Consider the following 27,434-nt stretch of genomic DNA (forward strand, 5'->3'; position numbering starts at 1 on the left):
TTGAAAATATGTGGAAAGACTTGAAGATTGCTGTTCACTGCCACTCCCCATCTAACTTAACAGAGCTTGAGAAAATCTTAAAGGAAGAATGGGAGAAAATCTCCAAATCCAGATGTGAAAAGCTGACAGACATACTCAAGACAACTCAAAGCTGCATTCGCCTTTCGAAGGCGCTTCTACAAAGTATTGTCTTAGGGGTGTTAATACTTGTGTAATTTAGATATTTCTGTATTTCTTTTTCAATACATTTGCTAAATGTAGGGTACTGTGTATAGATGGGTGAAAGAGAAATAAGATATGTATTTCATTTTGAATTCAGGCTGTAACACAACAAAATGTGGAATAAGTCAAGGGGTATGAATACTTTCTGAAGGCACTGTATAGAATTTATTAAAAAGTCCAAAAATGGATGTAGCAATCTCAGATTGTCCCTTTAACTGAACTGGATTTGGATACAAATGATCCCAAATAGATACAGGAAAGAAAATAGTCTGACACGTAGGACAGCATCTTTCAATTTTTGTTTTTATAATTGTTTTATGCATCATAATATGTATTTATTCGGAGTAAACACACATACTGTAGGTAGGTATGAGTCACTGCATTAACAAATGATTATACATAGACATGCTTGAATACACGAATGTGAAGTGATTCATACCACATTGAAGAAGTTCAGTCAAGGTTTTTCTTCACCATAAAATCGAGAGATGAAGAAAGCATCTGTTTGCTGCCATACTTATTATACGTATACGTTACCTATGGAAATTAACCCTAGTTACATTCTCAGCATGTTCTATTTTCTCCTGAGCTGGATGGATACGTCACAACTATTTCCAGAGCCAACAACCAATTATTCAGCGCCATGAGCCCTCCCCGGAGCTAAGGTCATTATGTGAGGGCCACTATCATGACCCTACGGTTCGTATTTATTTGCAATTTATTAGCAGAAATTAAACCGTGTATAAAGACTGTGTATATAAAAATTGATTGTGTATAAAACACACTCCAAAACCCATCCATAGAGCTAGTATTATCATTCTGTAGAATAACATTTGTAGAATAATTTTTTAAAGAATAGGAATTTTTGAAACAGAGGAACCCAGAAATCACCGATAAGCATATTCAAGCAGCAGCATTATAAGGAAGCGCCAGGAAAGCGGTGATCATTAAAAATAATGCTTATCTAAGGGAAATGTCCAACTTGAAATGTTCTTCTTTCACATTGTCTCCCTTTACATGCGACCGTGCTTGTGCTAGCAGTCTTCTCTCTCCCTCTCTCTCTCTTTTTAAAGAGATTCAGTGCTCATCACCTTTCTATTGATCACGTATCATTTGCATCTAGGAAAAGATGTGAACTCAGATATTCAAGAGGACGAGGACGATCGCAATGATTTATTCATTTCTAAATCAAAAAAGTGGAAGGTAGATGAGAAGAGAGAGAATCTTCACAGGGAAGCAGAGAGAGAGAAGGCAGGCAGCGGAGGGGAGAGGAGACTGCAGGGCTCTGAGGCTGGGCTCCTCTTTCACATTAGCCTCCAGGCACGTGGTGTGCAAGTCCTGCTAATTACCAAGGTGAATCATGCTGCCGCTCTCTAATTAGCCAACATGACAATCTAATGGAAACATGCGGGCAGAGCTGGCACACTTAGAGAATCAACTCACAAAGAAAGACCCCTCTCTTTTACACTACCCTCCTCTTCCTTCCCCTGTGAATTTCTATACAACTTACATTTCTCAAATAAAAAGGGGGCAGGCTGTTTGAGATTTTGTTCTCCAGTGTAGGTACAGTTTATAAAGGAAAGAGGTTAAGAGAATATGAGGTAGTCTGGCTGGTCAGGATTTAGCCCTTCTTCTCTCTGTGTGTGTGGTGTTTGTTCCCTAATTGAAACGTGTCCTCAATCCTGCCTCCTCTCCTCTCCCTGTTATCCCGGGAACGGAGGGAGGCTGGCTGGCACCCCGCCACGAGCGTAGCTCAGCGTACCCAATTCCCCTGTCGCTGGAGTCCCAAGGAGTGCTACAGCGCACAAAGAAAAAGTGCTCCTACAGGCTTCTTTTGCAAGAGAAGACGAGCCGCAATCTCCCTCTGAGGCAAATCTCCTTTTTTTGTTGTTTTCCTTCTCATTACAGGACTTTGTAATATTCCAAAACACACAGGAACACCAAAGGTATTTTTAAAAGCCTGGTGATTTTTTCTTTATAATATGTCTTGAGGAGAAAAAAAAGGGGAAAAAACTGAGAGAAGTTGAAACTCCAGACAACAAAGCAACAAATAAATAAAAATAGTGCTAGTGTGGACTAGGCTGTGCATGTTGAGGAGTTCATCAAAACAGATCTTCATTCTGAAATAATTAAATTAACAATTAAATAGCCCCACTTTGATCTTTCAAACAACACTGATGAAACACTTCAACCATGGGAAACATTTGAGAAGACGTGTGGATATCTGATATTTGCATGTATCTACATACACATTTGTAATAACCACTAAGAGGTTAGAGGTACTTAACTGTTTTTCCTGTAGTAGAACACAATCTTCCATGTACAGATACTCTCAAAGAGCATATATTTTAAAAGCCAAACGTAAAAGTTCAATGAAAGGGAGAGATATATCACCAAATGTCAGTGCTCTGTTAACTAGCCCAAACTGGCTTCATAATCATAGTGATTATTCTGACAGGCTTTAGCCCTGAGCATCCCTAACAGCGAGCACTCTACACTGGGTACGATGACGGGTTCTGTGGGGCCAAGCGATGAGAGGCCGTGAACCACAGATAAAACAGACACAAAAACACTAATAAATGCATGGCACTGTAGCCTTGTCCTCTGACACCTCTGACAATAGAGGAGAAATCGCGCTGCATGACGGGGCCTGTTGCACAAGCGGTTTTACAGGCTAATAATATGACCTGGTCATCTGTGGGGGATGCTGGGGCAATCATGTCTTAGAGCCAATGATGTCTTGGAGCACATTGGTTACATCCAGAGGTTATAATTAAAATAAGTTGGCTAAATCTACAATATCTCTTGATGGAGGTGGGAGGAGAAAAATGTAAAAATGTTGACCAGTGTTTCTGTCATGTTGATGCTACTGACTCCAAGTCAATCCAGTAATACACTATGTGGATGTATGTAGATGTTTATGCATCTGGCTAGGACATACTGTCCATATAACGCCTCTTGCTTTTAATTGGTGTCATACAAGGTTGAGAGTTGAGCGAGGGCAGAATTCATTGCTGCGTGGTTCAAGACATTTCATGATCAATCCTGGTGTGCAAACGAGGCAAGAAAAAACTCCCTCTGAACGCCCGAGGAGGAAAAATATTTGAGGAAAATTATTCTAACAAAAAGCTGAGCGATTCCCATTGGACAGCTCTCAGTTTCACACGGGTCTGGAATCACTCTGAGGTAAAGTGGAGCAACGCTGCAAGGACACAGATCCGACTGGCTGGATGAGAAGAGAGAGGAAGGGAAGACAGGGGCTCCCACATCTCACCCCCCCACCCCAACACCCCCTCAGCCCCCCTGTGGCCTGCTGATATGGGGGTGTCATTCAGAGCAACCAAGAGCTGTCTTAACAACAGTCTCACTGACAGTCCTTATAGTCAAAGACACAAACTGTATAGTGATATGCCTCTAAATAAACTGGCTCTGTTCAATTCTTGTGGAGGATCATCTTTATGTTAAACAGTCTTGGATAACAGCTGTATGTGTAGGCTTTCATTCCAGCCCTACAGTAACACACCTGCTTTAGCTAATCATGTCCAGACTGAAGATCATGATTAGTTGATTATTTAAATCAGGTGTGTTTGAGGAAGGAGCAAAAGACAGGCTTCTGTGTCCAACTGTCTATCGCCTGATATTCCTCTGCATCAACATGTCACCTGATGATGCCAAAGTTCACCTCTTTCAATTCCTATTTTGCCAGGAAGTTTATCATAGTTGTGATAAGTCTGTTACCCATTTTACAACTATTTCAATTATCTAAATGTTTATTTTCGTGGGAAACCTGAAGCAAAAAGCTTGCACTCAGCCTTGGCATTGCATGTGGTGTTTAAAATATAATTGGGCTTTTCCAATAACACATTTACCATGAATTATTTATGGTTTTCAACAAATTAGATTCTAAAGCCATGGCCCGAAACATCAATGACCTGCATTTCTTAGCTGGTTTGATCAAGAATGAAATTAGGAGGATAAGGGCCATCATCAAAATAAAAGCCTGTCCTTACAAAGGCAACCAATTCTAGGGAAACCATTTATCCCAATCAGCTGACAGACATTTGACCGACTCCTCCCATCCAGTCATAGGCTAAAGAGCTGAGCGACCTCTTAGTTGTGTTCTCAAAGCCAGAACCATCCCACTGGGAACAAACTGGTTGAATCAACGTTGTTTCAACATTTGTCAATGTATTGTGACGCGGAATAAGTCATCAACTCTTATTTTCATGGTAAAATTTCAACCACAGGATTATGTTAACCAAATTGCAACATACCTGCAACAAACCTTGTATAAAATATGTTGAATTTGTACCTTTAAAACTATGTCAGATCTTCAACGTTATATCCACTATCAGACAAAAAACTATAGGCTGGGCAGCACCTCCTACTGGAGAATTGATCTATCTACAGGTACCCTTTGGTCTCCCTTCCAGGGTTTTAACTGAGCCCAGCCCTGATCAATATTGACATTTGTCCCTGACTATTACCAATGTGATATCGTGAGAACGATTGTTGAGAGATCTCCACTTAAAAACAAAACAGATTCACTGTTGCTATCGAAGTCATTCCAAAGGGCAGGTTTAACAGAGCAAAATAAACGTGACCAAATCAGTTAAAGAATAGGACTAAATCACATCAAACTTTATTTAAAGTGCATTTCAAGTTTGATTTGATTTAGTCCTTTTCTTTCACTTCGATTTTTGGTTGAGATGGAGACGTAAATCCAACATATAAATTATTAATTTGTAGACAAACTGGAATTAAAGCCAGACTACATCACTGGTACAGAGAAGAAACTATTCAAGCAGAAGATAAATCTCCTTCAAATGTTAAAATTTGGTTGCACTGACAAGCAAAAACATTTCAATATAACTTCTGAAATGCAATAGATTTAGCCTTTAAACAAGTTAACCTCTTTGGGTACCCCCCTCTTCTCAATTTCCGCCTAAAGACATACCCTAATCCAGAGGTGGGCAAACTTTTTGACTCGCGGGCCACAATGGGTTCTAAAATTTTACAGAGGGCCTAATCTAACTGCCTGTAGCTCAGGCCCAGAGGCAAGGATATGCATATTCTTGGTATCATTTGAAAGGAAACATTCTGAATTATGTGGAAATGTGAATGTAGGAGAATATAACACAATAGATCTGGTAGAAGAAAATACAAGGTAATAAACATACGTTTTCTGTTTTTTATTGTCGCTGCATCATCTGTCAAATGACCAAGAACAGCCAAACATACATATAGGATGATGGGGATGATTTGACCAAGAACAGCCAAACATACAGATAGGATGATGGGGATGATTTGACCAAGAACAGCCAAACATACAGATAGGATGATGGGGATGATTTGACCAAGAACAGCCAAACATACATATAGGATGATGGGGATGATTTGACCAAGAACAGCCAAACATACATATAGGATGATGGGGATGATTTGACCAAGAACAGCCAAACATACAGATAGGATGATGGGGATGATTTGACCAAGAACAGCCAAACATACAGATAGGATGATGGGGATGATTTGACCAAGAACAGCCAAACATACATATAGGATGATGGGGATGATTTGACCAAGAACAGCCAAACATACATATAGGATGATGGGGATGATTTGACCAAGAACAGCCAAACATACAGATAGGATGATGGGGATGATTTGACCAAGAACAGCCAAACATACAGATAGGATGATGGGGATGATTTGACCAAGAACAGCCAAACATACATATAGGATGATGGGGATGATTTGACCAAGAACAGCCAAACATACATATAGGATGATGGGGATGATTTGACCAAGAACAGCCAAACATACAGATAGGATGCTGGGGATGATTTGACCAAGAACAGCCAAACATACATATAGGATGCTGGGGATGATTTGACCAAGAACAGCCAAACATACATATAGGATGCTGGGGATGATTTGACCAAGAACAGCCAAACATACATATAGGATGATGGGGATGATTTGACCAAGAACAGCCAAACATACATATAGGATGCTGGGGATGATTTGACCAAGAACAGCCAAACATACATATAGGATGATGGGGATGATTTGACCAAGAACAGCCAAACATACATATAGGATGATGGGGATGATTTGACCAAGAACAGCCAAACATACATATAGGATGATGGGGATGATTTGACCAAGAACAGCCAAACATACATATAGGATGATGGGGATGATTTGACCAAGAACAGCCAAACATACATATAGGATGCTGGGGATGATTTGACCAAGAACAGCCAAACATACATATAGGATGCTGGGGATGATTTGACCAAGAACAGCCAAACATACATATAGGATGCTGGGGATGATTTGACCAAGAACAGCCAAACATACATATAGGATGCTGGGGATGATTTGACCAAGAACAGCCAAACATACAGATAGGATGCTGGGGATGATTTGACCAAGAACAGCCAAACATACATATAGGATGCTGGGGATGATTTGACCAAGAACAGCCAAACATACATATAGGATGATGGGGATGATTTGACCAAGAACAGCCAAACATACAGATAGGATGATGGGGATGATTTGACCAAGAACAGCCAAACATACATATAGGATGATGGGGATGATTTGACCAAGAACAGCCAAACATACAGATAGGATGCTGGGGATGATTTGACCAAGAACAGCCAAACATACATATAGGATGATGGGGATGATTTGACCAAGAACAGCCAAACATACAGATAGGATGCTGGGGATGATTTGACCAAGAACAGCCAAACATACATATAGGATGATGGGGATGATTTGGCCAAGAACAGCCAAACATACATATAGGATGATGGGGATGGTTTGAATGAAGAACATAATATGGCAACAATAGCTGAGCAAAGTTTTAGACAGATAACTTCAAAAATGAGCGAGCTACATGACATTGAGCATGAAGTCACCCAGGTGTCCCACACAAATGTACCCAAGTGGCCGAATTGGTACAGTGATACATTTTGAAGGAAAGAACGATATACAAAATACATAAATGCTATTCTAACACACACCCCCCCAAAAAAAACATATATATGAAGAAAAAAATGAAAATAAATAAATAATAATAAACAAACAATTAACAAGGGTAACTATTTACACATTTTCTATTTACAATATTGTGAAGACCCTCATTCCTCTACACAATATTGTGCTGCTGGTGCCATGGCCCATAGCAGTCTCTTTCTGCTGTAAAGCAGAGGCTTACTGAACAGTTGGTGCAGGTGATGGGGCATTTCCTGTGACAAAGGGCACAACGACATCTCCCTACTGTGCCCCTTTTGCCCTGTGGCACATTCATGTCTGCGGGTGAACACCACTGGTTGGAGCAGAAGGTGCTGCAGTGGACTTGCTGTAGCTAGCAAGCTCCTGGATGAGCAGCTCCCTGAAGGCTAGCTGTGAGATGGGGGGCTGTCCACAGCTCTTGGCCACACCTCCCATGTTCTTGTTGTAGTCCTTCACAGCAGCTGGAATGGGGACATTTTTTGTGGGCCATGCCCCGGCACCGTCCTTCACACGCCTGACGACGTGATCTCCACTGAAGGACTTGCGGATACTGGAGCACATGACCACCTCACCTGGTATCCATCCACTTCACGAACAGCAGGTCATCTTCACGGATCCATCGCATGGTACCCCGATCAGCCCGCTTAGGCATGTCGTTCACCTTTGTCATTGGAAATCCCACCCTGTTGGTACGAATGGTGCCACAAGCCGGCACCTCCCGCTTCCTCAGCTCTGTAACCAGGGTAGGGCCTGTGTAGAAGTTGTCCACAAACAGTTTGTAGCCCTTCCTCAGCTCTGTAACCAGGGTAGGGCCTGTGTAGAAGTTGTCCACAAACAGTTTGTAGCCCTTCCCCAGCAGTTGAAAATCCAATAACTCCATAACGGAATCATAACTCAATAACCGGTAGCAAAACTGTTTTTCCCCTCATAAACAAAAAAATTGTAAGTGTAGGCACACACAGAATCAGCCAAAACAAACAGCTTGTAACCCCATTTGGTTGGTTTGTTACGCATGTATTGTTTGAGGCTGATTCTGGCCTTTGTGGCTACCATCCTCTCATCGGTGGACAGGTTCTGGGCGGGCTGAAAATAAGTCTTGCAGGCATCAACGATGCTGGGGTAGAGTGGTTTTATTTTACAGAGCCTATCAAACCTTGGTGTGCCTCTCAAACCTTGATGTGAAGCGCCCGTGAGATATTCAGAAACCTTTTACAAGACATGACCGTCATGGGGAAAGGCAGTTGATAGAGAGCTGACGTTTTCCAGTATTCCCTTAGAGTTTTCAACTTCACCAGCCCCATGTAAATTACCATTGAAAAGTAGCAAATAAATTCATTAAAAATCCTACAATGTGATTTTCTGGATTTTTTTTTCTAATTTTGTCTGTCATAGTTGAAGTGTACCTATGATGAAAACTACAGGCCTCTCTCATCTTTTTAAGTGGAGAACTTGCACAATTGTTGGCTGACTAAATACTTTTTTGCCCCACTATATATATAGAGTACAGGTAACATAATCACTATGGTGTAGTGCTGTTCCATTCCAAGTTTATGTAAAATTTATTTAAAAAATATATCACACACACACAGTATTGACAATGTGTACTTTACACATTTCATTACAGATTATAAAAAAAACTAAAATCAATAATATTTCATATTAATTTCAAACAATGACATTAGCATTAGAATTTACCAATTCAGCATGGCATCCTCGCCGTGCAGAAACATTACTTCCGCCTGGGAGTCAAAACTAGCTTCCCTGAAAGATTCATCTTCCTGAAGAAACTCTGTCTCGCTGTCTCGATCAATTTCCTCTATAATTTGGGTTAAATCTGTATACCTAGACTTTGTTTTAGCTTTTCCTGATTTATTTCCCATAATTTAAATATATAAACTTGTTGAAAATGCTGTTGAATATGTACTGCTATGTGTAACACTCGTGGCTCTGTCAAGTAGGATTTGCAATGGCGAATGAACCTCTTTTACGCCAGAGTTAACGACAAAGGCTGGTCTTCAAACGTATAACCACTACATATTGCCGTTTACCTCAGCTCATTGGCTATCTTCCAAGCTAGATTTCAAGATGATCAGTGCTCATTGGGCAAAAATACAGTCAATCAACGATAGACCGGTCCTACCATTGGTGCGCAATGAGGTCATTGATTGGTGTCTTCAAATCGGTTTGTTTCGGTCAATATGTCCCGGTAAAAGAACCATCATGTATGGTTGTGTTAGTAACAACCAGAGGATTGCAATGAAACCAACCATGACTGGATAAACATTTGTTTAGTGTGTAATTACCACGAACGCTTCGTCCAAAGTTGAATGAGGCGGAAATCACGACACAATGTTTCGTGTTAGGCTATAAAAATTGATTTTATCAAACAAAACCAACATTCACTGTGTAGTTAGGACACTTGGCATTGCCACCAGAGGAAGATTTTCAATGGTAAGCGATTTATTTTATTGTTATTTCTGACTTTAGTGACGCTAATGCTTGGTTGGAAAATGCTAGTTATACTTGTGTGTGTGGGGCGCCGTCCTCAGAAAATTGCATGTTTGCTTTTGCAGTAAACCTTTTTGAAATCTGACACAGCGGCTGGATTAATAAGACGTTCATATTTTAAATGATATAAGATACATGTATTTACAAGAATGTTTAATACAACAAATGGTGTATTTAAAATGTTAGCTCTCTGCAGTTTCACCGGATGTTGGCCTGGTGGGACGTGAGCTTCTCCCCTACCCTAGAGAGGTTAACAAATGATACAGTATGTTGATATCACGTCTCCAACTCAACCAAAAATACAATTTAAAGAATGGGATTAAGCTTGTGGTTCAGATGGAACTATCCAAGCGGTAGATATACTACTGTTCAAAAGTTTGGGGTCACTTAGAAATGTCTTTGTTTTTGAAAGAAAACAAAAAGATTGCATTAAAATAACATCAAATTGATCAGAAACACAGTGTAGACATTGTTAATGATGTAAATGACTATTGAAGCTGGAAACGACAGATTTCTTTAAATGGAATATCTACATAGGAGTACAGAGGCCCATTATCAGCAACCATCACTCCTGTGTTCCAATGACACATTGTGTGAATGTAGCTAATCCAAGTGGATCATTTTAAAATTATGTTAGCACTGCTGAAAACTGTTGTTCTGATTAAAGAAGCAATAAAACTGGCCATCCTTAGACGAGTTGAGTATCTGGAGCATCAGCATTTGTGGGTTCGATTACAGGCTCAAAATGGCCAGAAACATAACACTTTCTTATGAAACTCGTCAGTCTACTCTTGTTCTGAGAAATGAAGGCTAATCCATGTGAGGAATTGCCAAGAAACTGAGGATCTTGTACAATGCTGTGTACTACTCCATTCACAGAACAGCGCAAACTGGTTCTAACCAGAATAGAAAGAGGAGTGTGAGGCCCCGGTGCATAACTGAGCAAGAGGACAAGTACATTAGAGTGTCTAGTTTGAGAAACAGAAGCCTCACTGGCAGCTTCATTAAATAGTACCTGCAAAACACCAGTCTCAACGTCAACAGTGAAGAGGTGACTCCGGGATGCTGGCCTTCTAGGCAGAGTTCCTCTGTCCAGTGTCTGTGTTATTTTGCCCATCTTAATCTTTTCTTTTTATTGGCCTGAGATATGGCTTTTTCTTTGCAACTCTTCCTAGAAGGCCAGCATCCCGGAGTCACCTCTTCACTGTTGACTTTGAGACTGGTGTTTTGAGGGTACTAGTTTTCACCTATGCTAACATAATTTCAAAAGGATTTTCTTATGATCAATTAGCCTTTTAAAATGATCAACTTGGATTAGCTAACACAACATGCCATTGGAACACAGGAGTGATGGTTGCTGATAATGGCCTCTGTAAGCCTATGTACAGTTGAAGTTGGAAGTTTACATACACTTAGGTTGGAGTCATTAAAACTCGTTTTTCAACCACTCCACATATTTCTTGTTAACAAACTATAGTTTTGGCAAGTCAGTTAGGACATCTACTTTGTGCATGACACAAGTCGTTTTGCCAACAATTGTTTACAGACAGATTATTTCACTTATAATTCTAGTGGGTCAAAAGTTTACATACACTAAGTTGACTGTGCCTTTAAACAGCCTGGAAAATTCCAGAAAAAATGTAATGGCTTTTGAAGCTCCTGATAGGCTATTTGACATAATTTGAGTCAATTGGAGGTGTACCTATGAATGTATTTCAAGGCCTACCTTCAAACTCAGTGCCTCTTTGCTTGACATCATGAAATCAAAAGAAATCAGCCAAGACCTCAGAAAAAAATTGTAGACCTCCACAAGTCTGGTTCTTCCTTGGGAGCAATTTTCAAACGCCTGAAGGTACCACATTCATCTGTACAAACAATAGTACACAAGTATAAACACCATGGGACCACGCAGCCATCATACCGCTCAGGAAGGAGATGCGCTCTGTCTCCTAAAGTGCAAATCAATCCCAGAACAACAGCAAAGAACCTTGTGAAGATGATGAAGGAAACAGGTACAAAAGTATCTATATCCACAGTAAAACGAGTCCTATATATGCACATGGGGACAAAGATCGTACTTTTTGGAGAAATGTCCTCTGGTCTGACGAAACAAAAATAGAACTGTTTGGCCATAATAACCATCGTTATGTTTGGAGGAAAAAGGGGAAGGCTTGCAAGCCGAAGAACACCATCCCAACCGTGAAGCACGGGGGTGGCAGCATCATGTTGTGGAGGTGCTTTGCTGCAGGAGGGACTGGTGCACTTCACAAAATAGATGGCTTCATGAGGTAGGAAAATTATGCGGCTATATTGAAGTAACATCTCAAGACATCAGTCAGGAAGTTAAAGCTTGGTCGCAAATGAGTCTTCCAAATGGACAATGACCCCAAGCATACTTCCAAAGTTGTGGAAAAATGGCTTAAGGACAACAAAGTCAAGGTATTGGAGTGGCCATCACAAAGCTCTTACCTCAATCCCATAGAACATTTGTGGGCAGAACTGAAAAAGCGTGTTCGAGCAAGGAGGCCTACAAACCTGACTCAGTTACACCAGCTCTGTCAGGAGGAATGGGCCAAAATTCATCCAACTTATTGTGGAACGCTCCCCGAAACGTTTGACCCAAGTTAAACAATTTAAAGGCAATGCTGGGAATGTGATGAAAGAAATAAAAGCTGAAATAAATCATCCCTCTACTATTATATTTCACATTCTTAAAATAAATTGGTGATCTATGGTTGCCTGGATTGGTTCTCAATCAGAGGCAGCTGTTCATCGTTGTCTCTGATTGGGAACCATATTTAGGTAGGGCGAAAATAAACATTTGCAGGGCGAAAATAAACATCCAGCCAGGATGGGTTGTGTCAGCTCTACACTCCAGACCTCCAGTACTCAGTCCAGTGCGTCCTGTGCCTGCTCCCCGCACTCGCCCTGAGGTGCGTGTACCCAGCCCGGTACCACCAGTGCCGGCACCACGCACCAGACCTACAGTGCGCCTCGCCAGCCTAGAGCGTACGGCGACAGTACCCAGTCCATAGCATCCGGCGACAGTACCCAGTCCAGAGCGTCCGGCGACAGTACCCAGTCCAGAGCGTCCGGCGACAGTACCCAGTCCAGAGCGTCCGGCGACAATACCCAGTCCAGAGCGTCCAGCGACAGTACCCAGTCCAGAGCGTCCGGCGACAGTACCCAGTCCGGAACCTCCAACGACGGGCCACAGACCGGAACCTCCCACGACGAGCAACAGACGGGAACCTCCCACGACGGGCCACAGGCCGGAACCTCCCACGACGGGCCACAGGCCGGAACCTCCCAAGACTGTCACGCCCTGACCTTAGTTATCATAGTTTTCTTTCTTTATTTGGTTAGTTTTTTGTATTGTCTAGGGTTTTTTTGTATGTCTAGGGTTTTTCTAGTCTAGGTGTTTATATGTCTATGGTTGCCTGGATTGGTTCTCAATCAGAGGCAGCTGTTCATTGTTGTCTCTAATTGGGAACCATATTTAGGTAGCCATATTCCATGGGTATTTTGTGGGTTATTGTCTATGTATAGTTGCCTGTTTCAGCACTCGTGTTATATAGCTTCACGTTCGTTTTGTTGTTTTGGTTTGTTTAAGTGTTCTTTGTGTTCTTCCTTTAATAAAGAGGAATGTTCTCATCACGCTGCTCCTTGGTCTCCTCGTTACAACGAGCGTGACAATGACATTGTATTCCCTTTTCAACTTAACTGTGCTTTTAAATGGTTGAAAGCACAGTGATATACTGTACATTTGGGTGACAACTAAAAATAAGACATTGTTTTTCCATTGGAATTTGGTTGTGATCTTATTTGGTTGTGCTTTTAGATGGTTGAAAGCATAGTGATAACACATTGGAAATGTAACTTAACTTTTGGCTGTCTTTTTGACTGGGAGAATATAGGTTGTAATCTCATTCATCAATGTCTCAACCAAATATTACCAAGTTATCCATGTTGAAATGACGTGATGTGCCCAGTGAGATGTGAGGTCCTGGGGATGATGAGTTTAGACCAGAGAGTCTTCCTCTCTCCTCTCCCTGCCTCCAGATGGAGTTCTGATGATGAATCTATGGCCGCAGTGTGTCTGTGTGTCTGACACTGTGATGTATGTAGGCCTGGTCCACTCTCCCCCCACCCTTCTCTCACTGCCTCACCTCCTGCCTCAGTGGGATTTCAGACAGAGCACACAGACCAGACCAAACAACAACAAAATGAGGAATACTCGTTTTGGCCATTGATTTTCACTGGGGGCATTTCTAAAATAGCCCATCTGACCTTTTGGGGCGAATGTTTCTGAATGGAGGAAACAGGGGCGATACACACGTTTGGCCTTATGCCTTTTGCTATCTGCCTGGGCGGTACTGAAGGCTGACGGGGAAGGGGGATGGATTAGGTTGAGGTGGAAACTAGAGAGGTCTGATAGAGGCCACATGGGGCCAAGGCTGCCATCATACTACCAGAGTAGTGTGTCTCTATCATCCCACTCTGACTGGGTGTAATTCACCTGTAAGCACCTCAATAAAGTTCCCCAACACCTCCCTGTTCCCTCCCCATATACCACACCTGCCTTTACAAACAAACCAAGTGCCAACTCAATTTCAACACACATTTCTTGTAACAAGTATATAACACTGTCATAGAAAATTATTTTTGGAGGGGTGGCAGGATTGTCCACTCGTCCATCAGTCACCTGGAAGAGCAGCTCAGCCTCATTATCCTGATTAAATTTGGGCAGATGTGCTGAATGAGGAGCCGCCACTGACAGACTCCCTCTGTGGTAACCGCGGTGACACAAACAGCTACCTCTGTCCCCTTGAGCCAGTCAGGTGATGAAAACCAGAAAGGCACGGGACTGAGAAACGACGGCCATTAAGCAAAAAAAGAAAGAAGGGGGGACGAAAAAACGTTGAAAAAAACCTCCCCCTGACTGTCGCACTTAACATTACATAAAGTAACAATTTCACCCCCCCACACACCCCTCTCTCTGCTCCTTCTGAATTTCTAAAATGAAAATGAGAATGTGCGCGTGCCGCGTTCCCTTCTCAGGAGATAATCTGGCCCCATCCAGATGATGAGCGGCCTGCCACTTAACGGGGAGGAGATCCACTTTGATCACACCGCCCCGGGGCGAACCTATCGCAGCACAGCCTATTACACTGCCTCATTTGCATATGCAGCTAGGGCTTATGGGGAGGCTGAGATCTAGTCTAAAAGTTCTCAACGAATGAACAGAGCCAAGGAAAAGCATCACTTCACCACACACTGGTGTGGTGGTAGTGTAAGATCTCTTTACAGAGAGCAGAGAGCAGAGGAGAGAAGATCCCCATTCTAATGTCCATAGCATACCACTTGGAATGCATGTCCAATACATTGCTTCATACTAAGTGGTACACTAGTATGGACATAGAATTTGAATGTGGCTAAGCGGCTCTATGTTGCAAGAGCTCTACTATGGTCTACAGTGCCTTCAGAAAGTATTCACACTCCTTAACTTTTTCCATATTCTGTTCTGTTATAGTCCAAATGTAAAATGTATTAAAATGAGATGTATTTGGTCACTGGCCTACACAAAATAACCCATAACGTAAAATTGTAATTATGTTTTTAGAATGAAAAGCTGAAATGTCTTGAGTCAATAAGTATTCGACCCCTTCGTTATGTGCAATAATAGTGTTTAACATGATTTTGGAATGATTACCTCATCTCTGTAAACCATACTTACAATTACCTGTAAGATCCCTCAGTAAAGCATTGCATTTCAAACACAGATTCAACCACAAAGACCAATGAGAGGAAGGAAACCGATCAGGGATTTCACTATGAGGCCAATGGTGACTTTAAAACAGTTACAGAGTGAAATGAAGGAAGCCTGTACAGAATAAAAATATTCAAAAACATGCATCCTGTTTGCAACAAGGCACTAAAGTAACACTGCAAATAAGCATAGTGGTGGCGGCATCATTTTATGGGTATGCTTGTAATCGTTAAAGACTGGTGAGTTTTTCAAAATAAAAAATGAATTAAATGGAGTTAAGCACAGGCAAAATTCTAGAGGAAACCTGGTTCAGTCTGCTTTCCACCAGACACTGGGAGAGGAATTCACCTTTCAGCAGGACAATAACGTAAAACACAAGGCCAAATCTACACTGGAGTTGCTTACCAAGAAGACAGTGAATGAGTGGCCTAGATAAAGTTTTGACTTAAATCTACTTGAAAATCTATGGCAAGACCTGAAAATGGTTCTCTAGCAATGACCAATAACCAATTTGATAGAGCTTGAAACATGTTGAAAAGAATAACGGGGAAATGTTGCACAATCCAGGTGTGGAAAGCTCTTAGAGACTTACCCAGAAAGACTCACAGCTGTAATAGCTCTTAGAGACTTACCCAGAAAGACTCATAGCTGTAATAGCTCTTAGAGACTTACCCAGAAAGACTCATAGCTGTAATAGCTCTTAGAGACTCACCCAGAAAGACTCACAGCTGTAATAGCTCTTAGAGACTTACCCAGAAAGACTCATAGCTGTAATAGCTCTTAGAGACTTACCCAGAAAGACTCACAGCTGTAATAGCTCTTAGAGACTTACCCAGAAAGACTCATAGCTGTAATAGCTCTTAGAGACTTACCCAGAAAGACTCATAGCTGTAATAGCTCTTAGAGACTTACCCAGAAAGACTCACAGCTGTAATAGCTCTTAGAGACTTACCCAGAAAGACTCATAGCTGTAATAGCTCTTAGAGACTCACCCAGAAAGACTCACAGCTGTAATAGCTCTTAGAGACTTACCCAGAAAGACTCATAGCTGTAATAGCTCTTAGAGACTTACCCAGAAAGACTCACAGCTGTAATAGCTCTTAGAGACTTACCCAGAAAGACTCACAGCTGTAATAGCTCTTAGAGACTTACCCAGAAAGACTCACAGCTGTAATAGCTCTTAGAGACTTACCCAGAAAGACTCATAGCTGTAATAGCTCTTAGAGACTCACCCAGAAAGACTCACAGCTGTAATAGCTCTTAGAGACTTACCCAGAAAGACTCATAGCTGTAATAGCTCTTAGAGACTCACCCAGAAAGACTCACAGCTGTAATAGCTCTTAGAGACTTACCCAGAAAGACTCATAGCTGTAATAGCTCTTAGAGACTTACCCAGAAAGACTCACAGCTGTAATAGCTCTTAGAGACTTACCCAGAAAGACTCATAGCTGTAATAGCTCTTAGAGACTTACCCAGAAAGACTCACAGCTGTAATAGCTCTTAGAGACTTACCCAGAAAGACTCATAGCTGTAATAGCTCTTAGAGACTTACCCAGAAAGACTCACAGCTGTAATAGCTCTTAGAGACTTACCCAGAAGGACTCATAGCTGTAATAGCTCTTAGAGACTTACCCAGAAAGACTCATAACTGTAATAGCTCTTAGAGACTTACCCAGAAAGACTCACAGCTGTAATAGCTCTTAGAGACTTACCCAGAAAGACTCATAGCTGTAATAGCTCTTAGAGACTTACCCAGAAAGACTCATAGCTGTAATAGCTCCTAGAGACTTACCCAGAAAGACTCACAGCTGTAATAGCTCTTAGAGACTTACCCAGAAAGACTCACAGCTGTAATAGCTCTTAGAGACTTACCCAGAAAGACTCACAGCTGTAATAGCTCTTAGAGACTTACCCAGAAAGACTCATAACTGTAATAGCTCTTAGAGACTTACCCAGAAAGACTCACAGCTGTAATAGCTCTTAGAGACTTACCCAGAAAGACTCACAGCTGTAATAGCTCTTAGAGACTTACCCAGAAAAACTCACAGCTGTAATAGCTCTTAGAGACTTACCCAGAAAGACTCACAGCTGTAATAGCTCTTAGAGACTTACCCAGAAAGACTCACAGCTGTAACCACTGCCAAAGGTGCTTCTACAAAGTATTGACCCATGGGTGTGAATACTTATCTAAATTACATATTTCTGTATTTAATTTTCAAACAATTCTAAAAACATTATGGGGTATTGTGTGTAGATGGATAAGAGAAAAAAATATTTAATCAATTTTGAATTCAGGCTGTAACAACAAAATGTGGAATAGGTCAGGGGGCGGCAGGGTAGCCTAGTGGTTAGAGCGTTGGACTAGTAACCGGAAGGTTGCAAGTTCAAATCCCCGAGCTGACAAGATAGAAATCTGTCGTTGTGCCCCTGAACAGGCAGTTAACCCACTGTTCCTAGGCCGTCATCGAAAATAAGAATTTGTTCTTGCCTAGTTAAATAAAGGTTAAAAAAAGGGGTATGAATACTTTCTGAAGACACTTTATGCTCTTACTCTTTCTTTCAATAATAGCTCATTATGTTTTGCTCTTTCGGTTTCAACATACATCAGGTGTCGATTAACATAAACACATACCAACTTTCAGCGTATCAAAACTATTTCACTAAATTAACAAACCGCAAAGAAGAAGAGTGGTCTACTTTTTGGGATCCACATGATCCCCATATATAAATGTCTATTTGTTTAGAAAATTGGGGGACTAAAACAACTCAATTTAACAAATAAGCACCGTCGCTACATACTTTATTTCTGATATTTCCCATTTGTGCACCTACAGTGCCAAAGCCATTCCATTGTTTTCAACTAAAATGCATATATAACTGTGACAGTAAACATATTTCTATCAGCCTTTACAATGCAAATGGCTTTACAGAAAGTGCTATGGTGAATATTAAACCGGTACTCACAACACTGATAGGCTCCTCAATCTATCTCTTTGAAAGAGCCATGCACAATGAACAGCAGTCTCCAAAAGGTTATCGGGAGCCAGAAATGAGAGAGGGAGAGAGAGAAAGAGAGAGAGAAAAGAGAAGGAGGATCTCTTTGGTGTGGTGTCTCTGTTCTATAGAAACCACTTTTCCAAACGAGGCGGACATCAATCAGCACAAATAATTCCTACAACTTTTTAAGTCAGACCTTTAAATGGCATTACATATGTAGCGAGGCATGAAAAATTTATATGTTGAAGTCTTGGGAAAATGTCAAGGGTAATGATCTCCAGCACAGCGCTTACCTCCTTAGCTTTTTGTTTCAGCCGAGCCTGCTCTGGGTCCTCTTGCCTGGAGCGACTCTGCAGAGTTAAGGAGGGGGGGGACACACAGGTTAACAGCTGGTTTAAGGACCCCCTCATCTGTTGCAGCCAGCACAAAAATAGTACAAAATGGGAACAGGATACAAGGTGTCAAGGACATCGTATTTGGATTCATAGAAGTGCAATTGAGCGCCCAAGGCCAGTGCCCTTTAAACCTGCGCCAAATCCCACCGTAAATAAGCTGCTGGAGGGAGATTCTAATCAAAGGAGGTTATTAAAAATTCTGCGCGAGCCAGCAGAGAACACAGGGCCGGGAGAATGTGCTCAAACTCAGAAAGTCACTGGCACTCTGTCTGTCCCTCTTTTGTTCCGGTGCCATTGCTGTGTGTGTGTGTGTGGTGTGTGTGTGGTGTGTGTGTGTGGTGTGTGGTGTGTGTGGTGTGGTGTGTGTGTGGTGTGGTGTGGTGTGGTGTGTGTGTGTGTGTGTGTGTGTGGTGTGGTGTGGTGTGGTGTGGTGTGGTGTGTGTGTGTGTGTGTGTGTGTGTGTGTGTGTGTGTGTGTGTGTGTGTGTGTGTGTGTTTGTATGTGTGTGTGTGTGTGTGTGTGTGTGTGTGTGTGTGTGTGTGTGTGTGTGTGTGTGTGTGTGTGTGTGTGTGTGTGTGTGTGTGTGTTTGTATGCGTATCTCTCTAGAGTCAGGACCAGAGTCCACAGTACTGGAGCGCCACTGTAATTAGTCAGTGAGAGCTGAGCTGCCTGTGCAGCTTGTACCTGTCTGTGTGAGCTGTTAACCACAGGGCTTCCAATTAACCATACAGGGACTCTTCTAAAAGCTCACTGTTAGTGGCACCCTGCCAGATCACCACACTAACACAGTACTAGCCTACTGTAGCTATCAGCGACGCAGTGTACTTTTCCTATGAGTCTATGAAAGAAAGATAGATACACTGTTGAATGCTCCCGTAGTTTTATTGTACAACGTTTCGACCTGTAGGTCTTCGTCTATACTATGGTAATACAGGCAGCTAACAGTGCTGCCCCCTGCCATAGCAATGGGAATAATAAAAATAAAAAAATCTACTTCCTGTTAAACTAGCATAAATTAATTTAGCTTGAATGAAGGTTAGGGATATGACTAGTAATGGTCCAATGTGTCTTTACATTGCCTAACCTCTCTAAGAGCATGGTCATCCCAGTGGTGTTAAAGACTACCTCATTAATATCTCTGAACATGATGCTCCTCTTGATGTTTCTTTTTTCTACTATAAGCAATCAAATGCTATTTGCCTTCAGTGGTGCTGGAAAGCAAGAGTCTAGCTACCCGTGCCCTGGCTCCCTCCCTCCCTCCATCCCTCCTTCCCTCACTACCTCATGAACAGATGCAGTCGTCTTGCCCTGCTCCTTGCTAATTGGCTTTAAATATATCAGGCGGTTCACGTGCTGGTCGGTATCTCAACTAAAACGACTGCATTTGCCCTCCAGTCGGCCGGAGCATCCCTGAAGACCTGAGTCATATTTTAAATGGACAGAGGAGTGGGAGCGGAGGAGGGGATTATTTTAGTAGATTCTTATTTGAGAGGTCAAATTATAAGGGAGCCCCAGCGTGGAGCCTGGCCGTCAGCGGAGAGAAAACAGGGACAAAGACGGACTGTTTACAAAGGGCCATGGTGGTACTGACATGCTTTATATCTCCTCTGTCAGCTCAAGTGTCCTGATCTCTCTCTCTCTCTCTCTCTCTAAAGGGAACAGGACACAAAGGGTGCATAACAGTACAGTGGCTGGATGCTGGATACACCCTCATTACTGTTTGAATACACCAGTTAGACTGTAGGAGGTGTATAGTGGAAATAGACAAGTCAAATGAATGAATGTGCCTCAAAACCATCCTATGTTATAATAATGAGCCAAGACAACACATATTGCATATTAGTTATACACTTTATACTAAAGATTTTTTCAGGTGTGATAAACTGATGTTTAGTAAAACTTACTGTCATATACTCCTTCTAAAGACACTTACAGTTAGGCCCTGAGATTGCATCTTTTTAAAATAACAAAATAAAGCTTGGTGCTTAATTAACAGCTTTGCTGTCAAGGCAGTAGTTTCCTAATTACCAACTATAACAGCGGCAAGGCGGGTCATTGTTCATCAGTCTGAATGTTTCTAATGTCCTGCATGGCAGGCAGGGCCAGACCATAACAATGCTGTTAACACGGGGAAGTGATAATGCAATCAGCTGTGGGACATTGTCTCTGTTGAAGATGTATTAAATGAAGCAAGCTTCTCTCTAATGTCTCACCGTGGGGCATTTCCCTTCAAAACACATTCTGTTGGTGGTGACAGTATTGGACCTTCACATCATACTGTATGTCTAATGAATTATGTACCTGTCTTATTTGATAGATTGTATGAAGTATGTGAGAACTTATTCAAGTCATTTCACAATCTTATACAAGTTAAGTGTGTGCAAGAAGTGTTTACACCAGTATCAACAGCCTGAGTGTGACTGGATGGACACACATGAGTGTGCAGAGACTGCCTAGATGCAATTCATCTGTTCTGAGACTCTGTAAGGCTCTCTGAGGCTCTCCTGCCCACTACTGTTGAAGCTGGTTCTCCTGAGTACTGAGATGGCTGAGATGACACGCATTTAGCTCTGGGCGTGTCAGCGGGTATGTGAGGAGGATCAGATCAGAGGAATGTATAGAGTTCCACAGTGGTTCCTCTGCTTGTTGTGTTGGGGACAATGAGAGGACAAAGGAGCCCTAGAGCGAGGGGGCGGGAGAACACACTGAGGTCACACTACGGAGGGCGCACTCGGTTTCATCTGTTAGCTAGGGCCTGGGCAGGAACAGCGAAGACACCACACTGCCCTAGACCTTACACACCGCCTTACACACTACCTTACACACTACCTTACACACCACCTTACACACCGCCTTACACACTACCTTACACACTACCTTACACACTACCTTACACACCACCTTACACACTACCTTACACACTACCTTACACACTACCTTACACACCACCTTACACACCACCTTACACACTACCTTACACACTACCTTACACACTACCTTACACACTACCTTACACACCACCTTACACACCACCTTACACACTACCTTACACACTACCTTACACACCACCTTACACACCACCTTACACACTACCTTACACACCACCTTACACACCACCTTACACACCACCTTACACACTACCTTACACACCACCTTACACACCACCTTACACACCACCTTACACACCACCTTACACACCACCTTACACACCACCTTACACACCACCTTACACACTACCTTACACACTACCTTACACACTACCTTACACACCACCTTACACACTACACCACCTTACACACTACCTTACACACTACCTTACACACCACCTTACACACCACCTTACACACTACCTTACACACCACCTTACACACTACCTTACACACCACCTTACACACACACCACCTTACACACTACCTTACATTACACACCACCTTACACACCACCTTACACACCACCTTACACACCACCTTACACACCACCTTACACACCACCTTACACACTACCTTACACACTACCTTACACACCACCTTACACACCACCTTACACACCACCTTACACACTACCTTACACACCACCTTACACACTACCTTACACACCACCTTACACACTACCTTACATTACACACCACCTTACACACTACCTTACACACTACCTTACACACCACCTCATACACAAGTAACACACACAATAGCAACAGAGCTACTAAATTGGGCTAAAGATCAGGATGGAATGTGAAAACACTTCCATGACTGTGTGATTGTAACTAAAAGGGATATATGCCTTTATAAGAAGGCGACAAGGACTTACTTTAGCTGCTTTGAGTAGGATCTCTCTCTCCTGTTCATCCTTCCTCTGCTTCTCTATTCTCTCCAGCTGCTCAAAGAACTTTAGCTGCGACCGCACGTCTGCCGACTGCTCAAACCACTCCTCATCCTGCAGAGAGACAGAGAGGGAAAGAAAGAAAAACAGAGTGAGTGGAGGAAAAATAACTTAAGATACTAAGAAGATCTCATTTTAACCACAAGTTTGGATAAACATATTACTATAACTTTAGACACCTCGTCTCTCTCAACCACCAGTTTGGATAACTAATCACAACTTTTCTTTGTTTACAGGTATCACTGCTTCTTGTTGTGTTAAATATGTTGTTCTGCACTTGGGAGATGGGAAGATGAGACAAGTTTCAGAAGAAAAACAAAGTTTGTGGGTCATCAAAAAGTTAATATGACAATTGTTTATTCCCTGTGTGTGTCTCTGTCTCTCTGTTCTCCCCCAAAACCCTTTATCAGTTTCTCTCACTCTATCTCCCTCTCTGTGGCGATGTGAGGAGCTGGGTGGCAGAGCAGAGCACAGAGTAGAGTGACATCTGAGGGTTTGTCACCACGCGCACGTCTCTCTCATCCTCCCTCCCTCCTTTGTTCAGAGCTGAGCCTGCACTCCTCCCCTCCTCCGTAACTCAGTCGAGCCGTGCTCTCTCTTTCAGGCCGCCCGCCCGGTTGGTTTTTCGCTGATGTCAACAGAGTGGCTTCACAGAGACGAGGAGACTTCACGCTTCTAACACGCCTCATTTACAAACCGCAAAAAAGACAAAACAAGACAGGGACAGCTGTAGCCCACCACCCCTCTCCTCTGCCTCACATACAAACAGGAAAACAGCTTTTCAAAGTTGCTATGCTTTTTGCTTTCTTTCTTTTACAAGGAGCAGAGTTGAATTTACTTTATTGTAAACCAATTAAATGTGGTTACATTGCTATATTCAAGGCCAAAAGTGAATGTCACCCCATGCTGGTGTGCCAGACAGAGGCCTGCAAAAGATCTATCAGGTATTTTTCAAAGTTTGGGAAGAATAGGTTTCTGTGGAAACTGTGCTATGGTGTTTATCACTTAAGTGTCAAAAGCGCCCACCTCCTCATAGGTATGTCTGTCTCTGGCACATCTACTTACTTTACCACCGTCCATCCTGTGCTGTGCGATGGAGGAGACCTTCTCCAGCACAGTGCGGAGTCGGGACTGGGTAGCGTGGGAGATGAAGTTCACAGCCTCCATAGGAACATCTGACACGCCAAACTTCTTAGCTTAGGGTCACACACAGACAGAAGGACTCCAACATTAATACACGCTGATCTCCCCAAATCCCAGTCAGAAAAGGCTTTTCATACTACTGAACCAAGCTGAGCCGAACCAAACCAAGCTGGCCTGGTTCCACATCCACCATAGTTGTTGGAACCATGCTAAAAAGGACAAAGCAAAACATCTGTGCCAGCACAGTTTGGGTTAGGTCAGGACCATAGTGTGAAAAGGGTATTTGTTTCATAATGATAAAGCTCTGTCTAGATGTTTCACAGTTTGGGTTAGGTCAGGACCATAGTGTGAAAAGGGTATTTGTTTCATATGATGTTTCACAGTTTGGGTTAGGTCAGGACCATAGTGTGAAAAGGGTATTTGTTTCATAATGATAAAGCTCTGTCTAGATGTTTCACAGTTTGGGTTAGGTCAGGACCATAGTGTGAAAAGGGTATTTGTTTCATAATGATAAAGCTCTGTCTAGATGTTTCACAGTTTGTCAGGACCATAGGTAAAAGTATTTGTCATAATGGACTGTCTAGATCACAGTGTTAGGTCAGGACCATAGTGTGAAAAGGGTATTTGTTTCATAATGATAAAGCTCTGTCTAGATGTTTCACAGTTTGGGTTAGGTCAGGACCATAGTGTGAAAAGGGTATTTGTTTCATAATGATAAAGCTCTGTCTAGATGTTTCACAGTTTGGGTTAGGTCAGGACCATAGTGTGAAAAGGGTATTTGTTTCATAATGATAAAGCTCTGTCTAGATGTTTCACAGTTTGTGTTAGGTCAGGACCATAGTGTGAAAAGGGTATTTGTTTCATAATGATAAAGCTCTGTCTAGATGTTTCACAGTTCTAGTGCCATGTTGAGAATAGTATCCATGTATGAATTGCCAAGCTTACTCTGCAGTCTTTCATGTGTGTAGCTGTAAACAACATTGGCCAACCTTAACTTTAAAGGATCATTTCGACTAGTTTTCTGGCAGTAAACAGTTTGTGAAGTCATAATTCAGAGGACAGAGTTTAGCAGGTTTGGATCTGTTTTTCTTCCTTTTTAATGTTCCATTAACAGAATGTTCTTTCTGGTACACTTTTAAGTAAACCACACCAATTATTTAAATCAGCTGTACTGTACACACACCTTTTCCCAGTCTAACATCTTGAAAGGATCGAGATCTGTATAAGCCTGATAATTAGTGTGAAAATTCAAAAACATTTTCTCTGGGTCGTAAGCGATGACAAAAGGAAAACTACTAAAGGCTTCCACTCTCCAACAAACTGAGATCTTTAAGGCACCGAGACAAAGAAAGCCAAGTTCTCTATGAAATAATAAATACCTTCCTCAATGTACAATGTAGTCCACACCAGCCCCTGGCTTAAGACTATAGGAGAGTCTAAACAGCATTGAATTGCTTTAGTGTTAGTTTCCAACCACCTTAACAGGCTTTATTTTGTACTGTTTTTTACTGGTAATCTCATCTACCCTTAAATAGCGAAAAGTGAACTTTCTGCACTGAACACGAGTGAGTCTCTCTGGAGTTGAGTCCTTCTGCATGTGTCTCTGCAGAATTTGACCTCTGAGGTACCAGTGCACATATACTTTGAGAGGCTATTCTAGAGAACTCCAGCTGTGCATATGTTCTAGGCCCTGGGAGTCAGGAGGGAGTTGCTGCTTGCGGTTTCACAAATGAAACTGGCCCACAGGCTCAAGGACAAGCCTGAAGAACGATAGAGAGGGGGAGAAAGAAGAGAGATAGAAAGAGAGAAGGGGGTGAGAGGAGAGAGAGATATGGGAAGAGATAGAAAGAGAGAAGGGGGTGAGAGGAGAGAGAGATATGGGAAGAGATAGAAAGAGAGAAGGGGGTGAGAGGAGAGAGAGATATGGGAAGAGATAGAAAGAGAGAAGGGGGTGAGAGGAGAGAGAGATATGGGAAGAGATAGAAAGAGAGAAGGGGGTGAGAGGAGAGAGAGATATGGGAAGAGATAGAAAGAGAGAAGGGGGTGAGAGGAGAGAGAGATATGGGAAGAGATAGAAAGAGAGAAGGGGGTGAGAGGAGAGAGAGATATGGGAAGAGATAGAAAGAGAGAAGGGGGTGAGAGGAGAGAGAGATATGGGAAGAGATAGAAAGAGAGAAGGGGGTGAGAGGAGAGAGATATGGGAAGAGATAGAAAGAGAGAAGGGGGTGAGAGGAGAGAGAGATATGGGAAGAGATAGAAAGAGAGAAGGGGGTGAGAGGAGAGAGATATGGGAAGAGATAGAAAGAGAGAAGGGGGTGAGAGGAGAGAGATATGGGAGTAGATAGAAAGAGAGAAGGGGGTGAGAGGAGAGAGAGATATGGGAAGAGATAGAAAGAGAGAAGGGGTGAGAGAGAGAGAGATATGGGAAGAGATAGAAAGAGAGAAGGGGTGAGAGGAGAGAGATATGGGAAGAGATAAAGGGGGTGAGAGAGAGAGATATGGGAAGAGATGAGAGGGGGTGAGAGAGAGAGAGATATGGGAAGAGATAGAAAGAGAGAAGGGGGTGAGAGGAGAGAGAGATATGGGAAGAGATAGAAAGAGAGAAGGGGGTGAGAGGAGAGAGATATGGGAAGAGATAGAAAGAGAGAAGGGGGTGAGAGGAGAGAGAGATATGGGAAGAGATAGAAAGAGAGAAAGGGGTGAGAGGAGAGAGAGATATGGGAAGAGATAGAAAGAGAGAAGGGGGTGAGAGGAGAGAGATATGGGAAGAGATAGAAAGAGAAAAAAGGAGAAAGAAAGAAACAGGGAGAGAGAAACAAGCTCCTGGACTTTCTGAAAGGTCCTCACCGGATCTGAATCTATCCTGCCCTGCTGTACATCTCCCTGTCCAGTGGTGGCAGCAGAGAGCAGAGGGCAGCATGAAGCAGAGGGGTGAGTCAGGGCTGTGTACCACTGTGTGAGGAGGACCACATCCCCACTAGCCTCTGATTGAGCAGAGTTGGCAGGCTGGGGAGCCTCCCTTGGTTCTGCTGCCAGCTGAGAGTTCTCCACAGCCCATCACTGACATAACAAAGCCGCCCAAGTGCCACTTCCCCAGCAGGGGGCACCATGGCCTCCCACCCACCCGGCCCCCGCACAGCACCAAGCCCCCAGAGCAAGATTTAAATTTTTAACCCCCTCCTCCTCAAGGCGACGGGATAACAACCTCACCAATGTACCGTCTAACAGCACATGACCTCTGGGCCTCATTGTCACCGTCACCGTGGATACTTAATTGAGGTAAAACAAGAATAAACGTATTAGCGCTAAAACTCCCTGTTGTGTTTGAATTCTATTCTACTGTGTGATTTATAATGCAACATGTATTCAAGACTTAGTTGTTTATGGTAATATTATTGAATTGCACTTTCACACATTAGGCTTAGACATTTCCGACACAGTGCAAAAAGGCCTGAAGTGTAACAAAGTGCCATTTACCAGTACCACC

At 42.5% G+C, this 27,434-nt stretch overlaps 1 protein-coding gene and 1 long non-coding RNA gene across 7 annotated transcripts in view; one reads left to right on the forward strand and one right to left on the reverse strand.

Annotated features, from left to right (window-relative positions):
• Positions 1 to 27,434, reverse strand: part of LOC118382906 (transcription initiation factor TFIID subunit 4) — a 188,399-nt gene that overhangs the window by 116,205 nt on the left and 44,760 nt on the right. For 4 of the 6 annotated variants that reach the window (XM_052484429.1, XM_052484438.1, XM_052484428.1 and 1 more), the window contains 3 exons: positions 23,870 to 24,000; positions 22,733 to 22,858; positions 18,823 to 18,879 (listed from right to left, as the gene is read on the reverse strand). In XM_052484429.1, the coding sequence (XP_052340389.1) occupies positions 18,823 to 18,879; positions 22,733 to 22,858; positions 23,870 to 24,000 (314 nt within the window). Of the gene's footprint in view, positions 1 to 18,477; positions 18,556 to 18,822; positions 18,880 to 22,732; positions 22,859 to 23,869; positions 24,001 to 27,434 lie in introns of those variants that run through there. The other 2 variants (XM_052484442.1, XM_052484436.1) reach the window with 2 other exon arrangements.
• LOC127913102 (uncharacterized) lies at positions 23,999 to 24,754 on the forward strand. Its single transcript, XR_008084734.1, has 3 exons — positions 23,999 to 24,280; positions 24,341 to 24,417; positions 24,545 to 24,754. It is a non-coding gene; the product is annotated as an uncharacterized LOC127913102 (long non-coding RNA).

The sequence above is a fragment of the Oncorhynchus keta genome, chromosome 2, assembly GCF_023373465.1.
Source record: "Oncorhynchus keta strain PuntledgeMale-10-30-2019 chromosome 2, Oket_V2, whole genome shotgun sequence".
Lineage (NCBI taxonomy): Eukaryota > Metazoa > Chordata > Actinopteri > Salmoniformes > Salmonidae > Oncorhynchus > Oncorhynchus keta.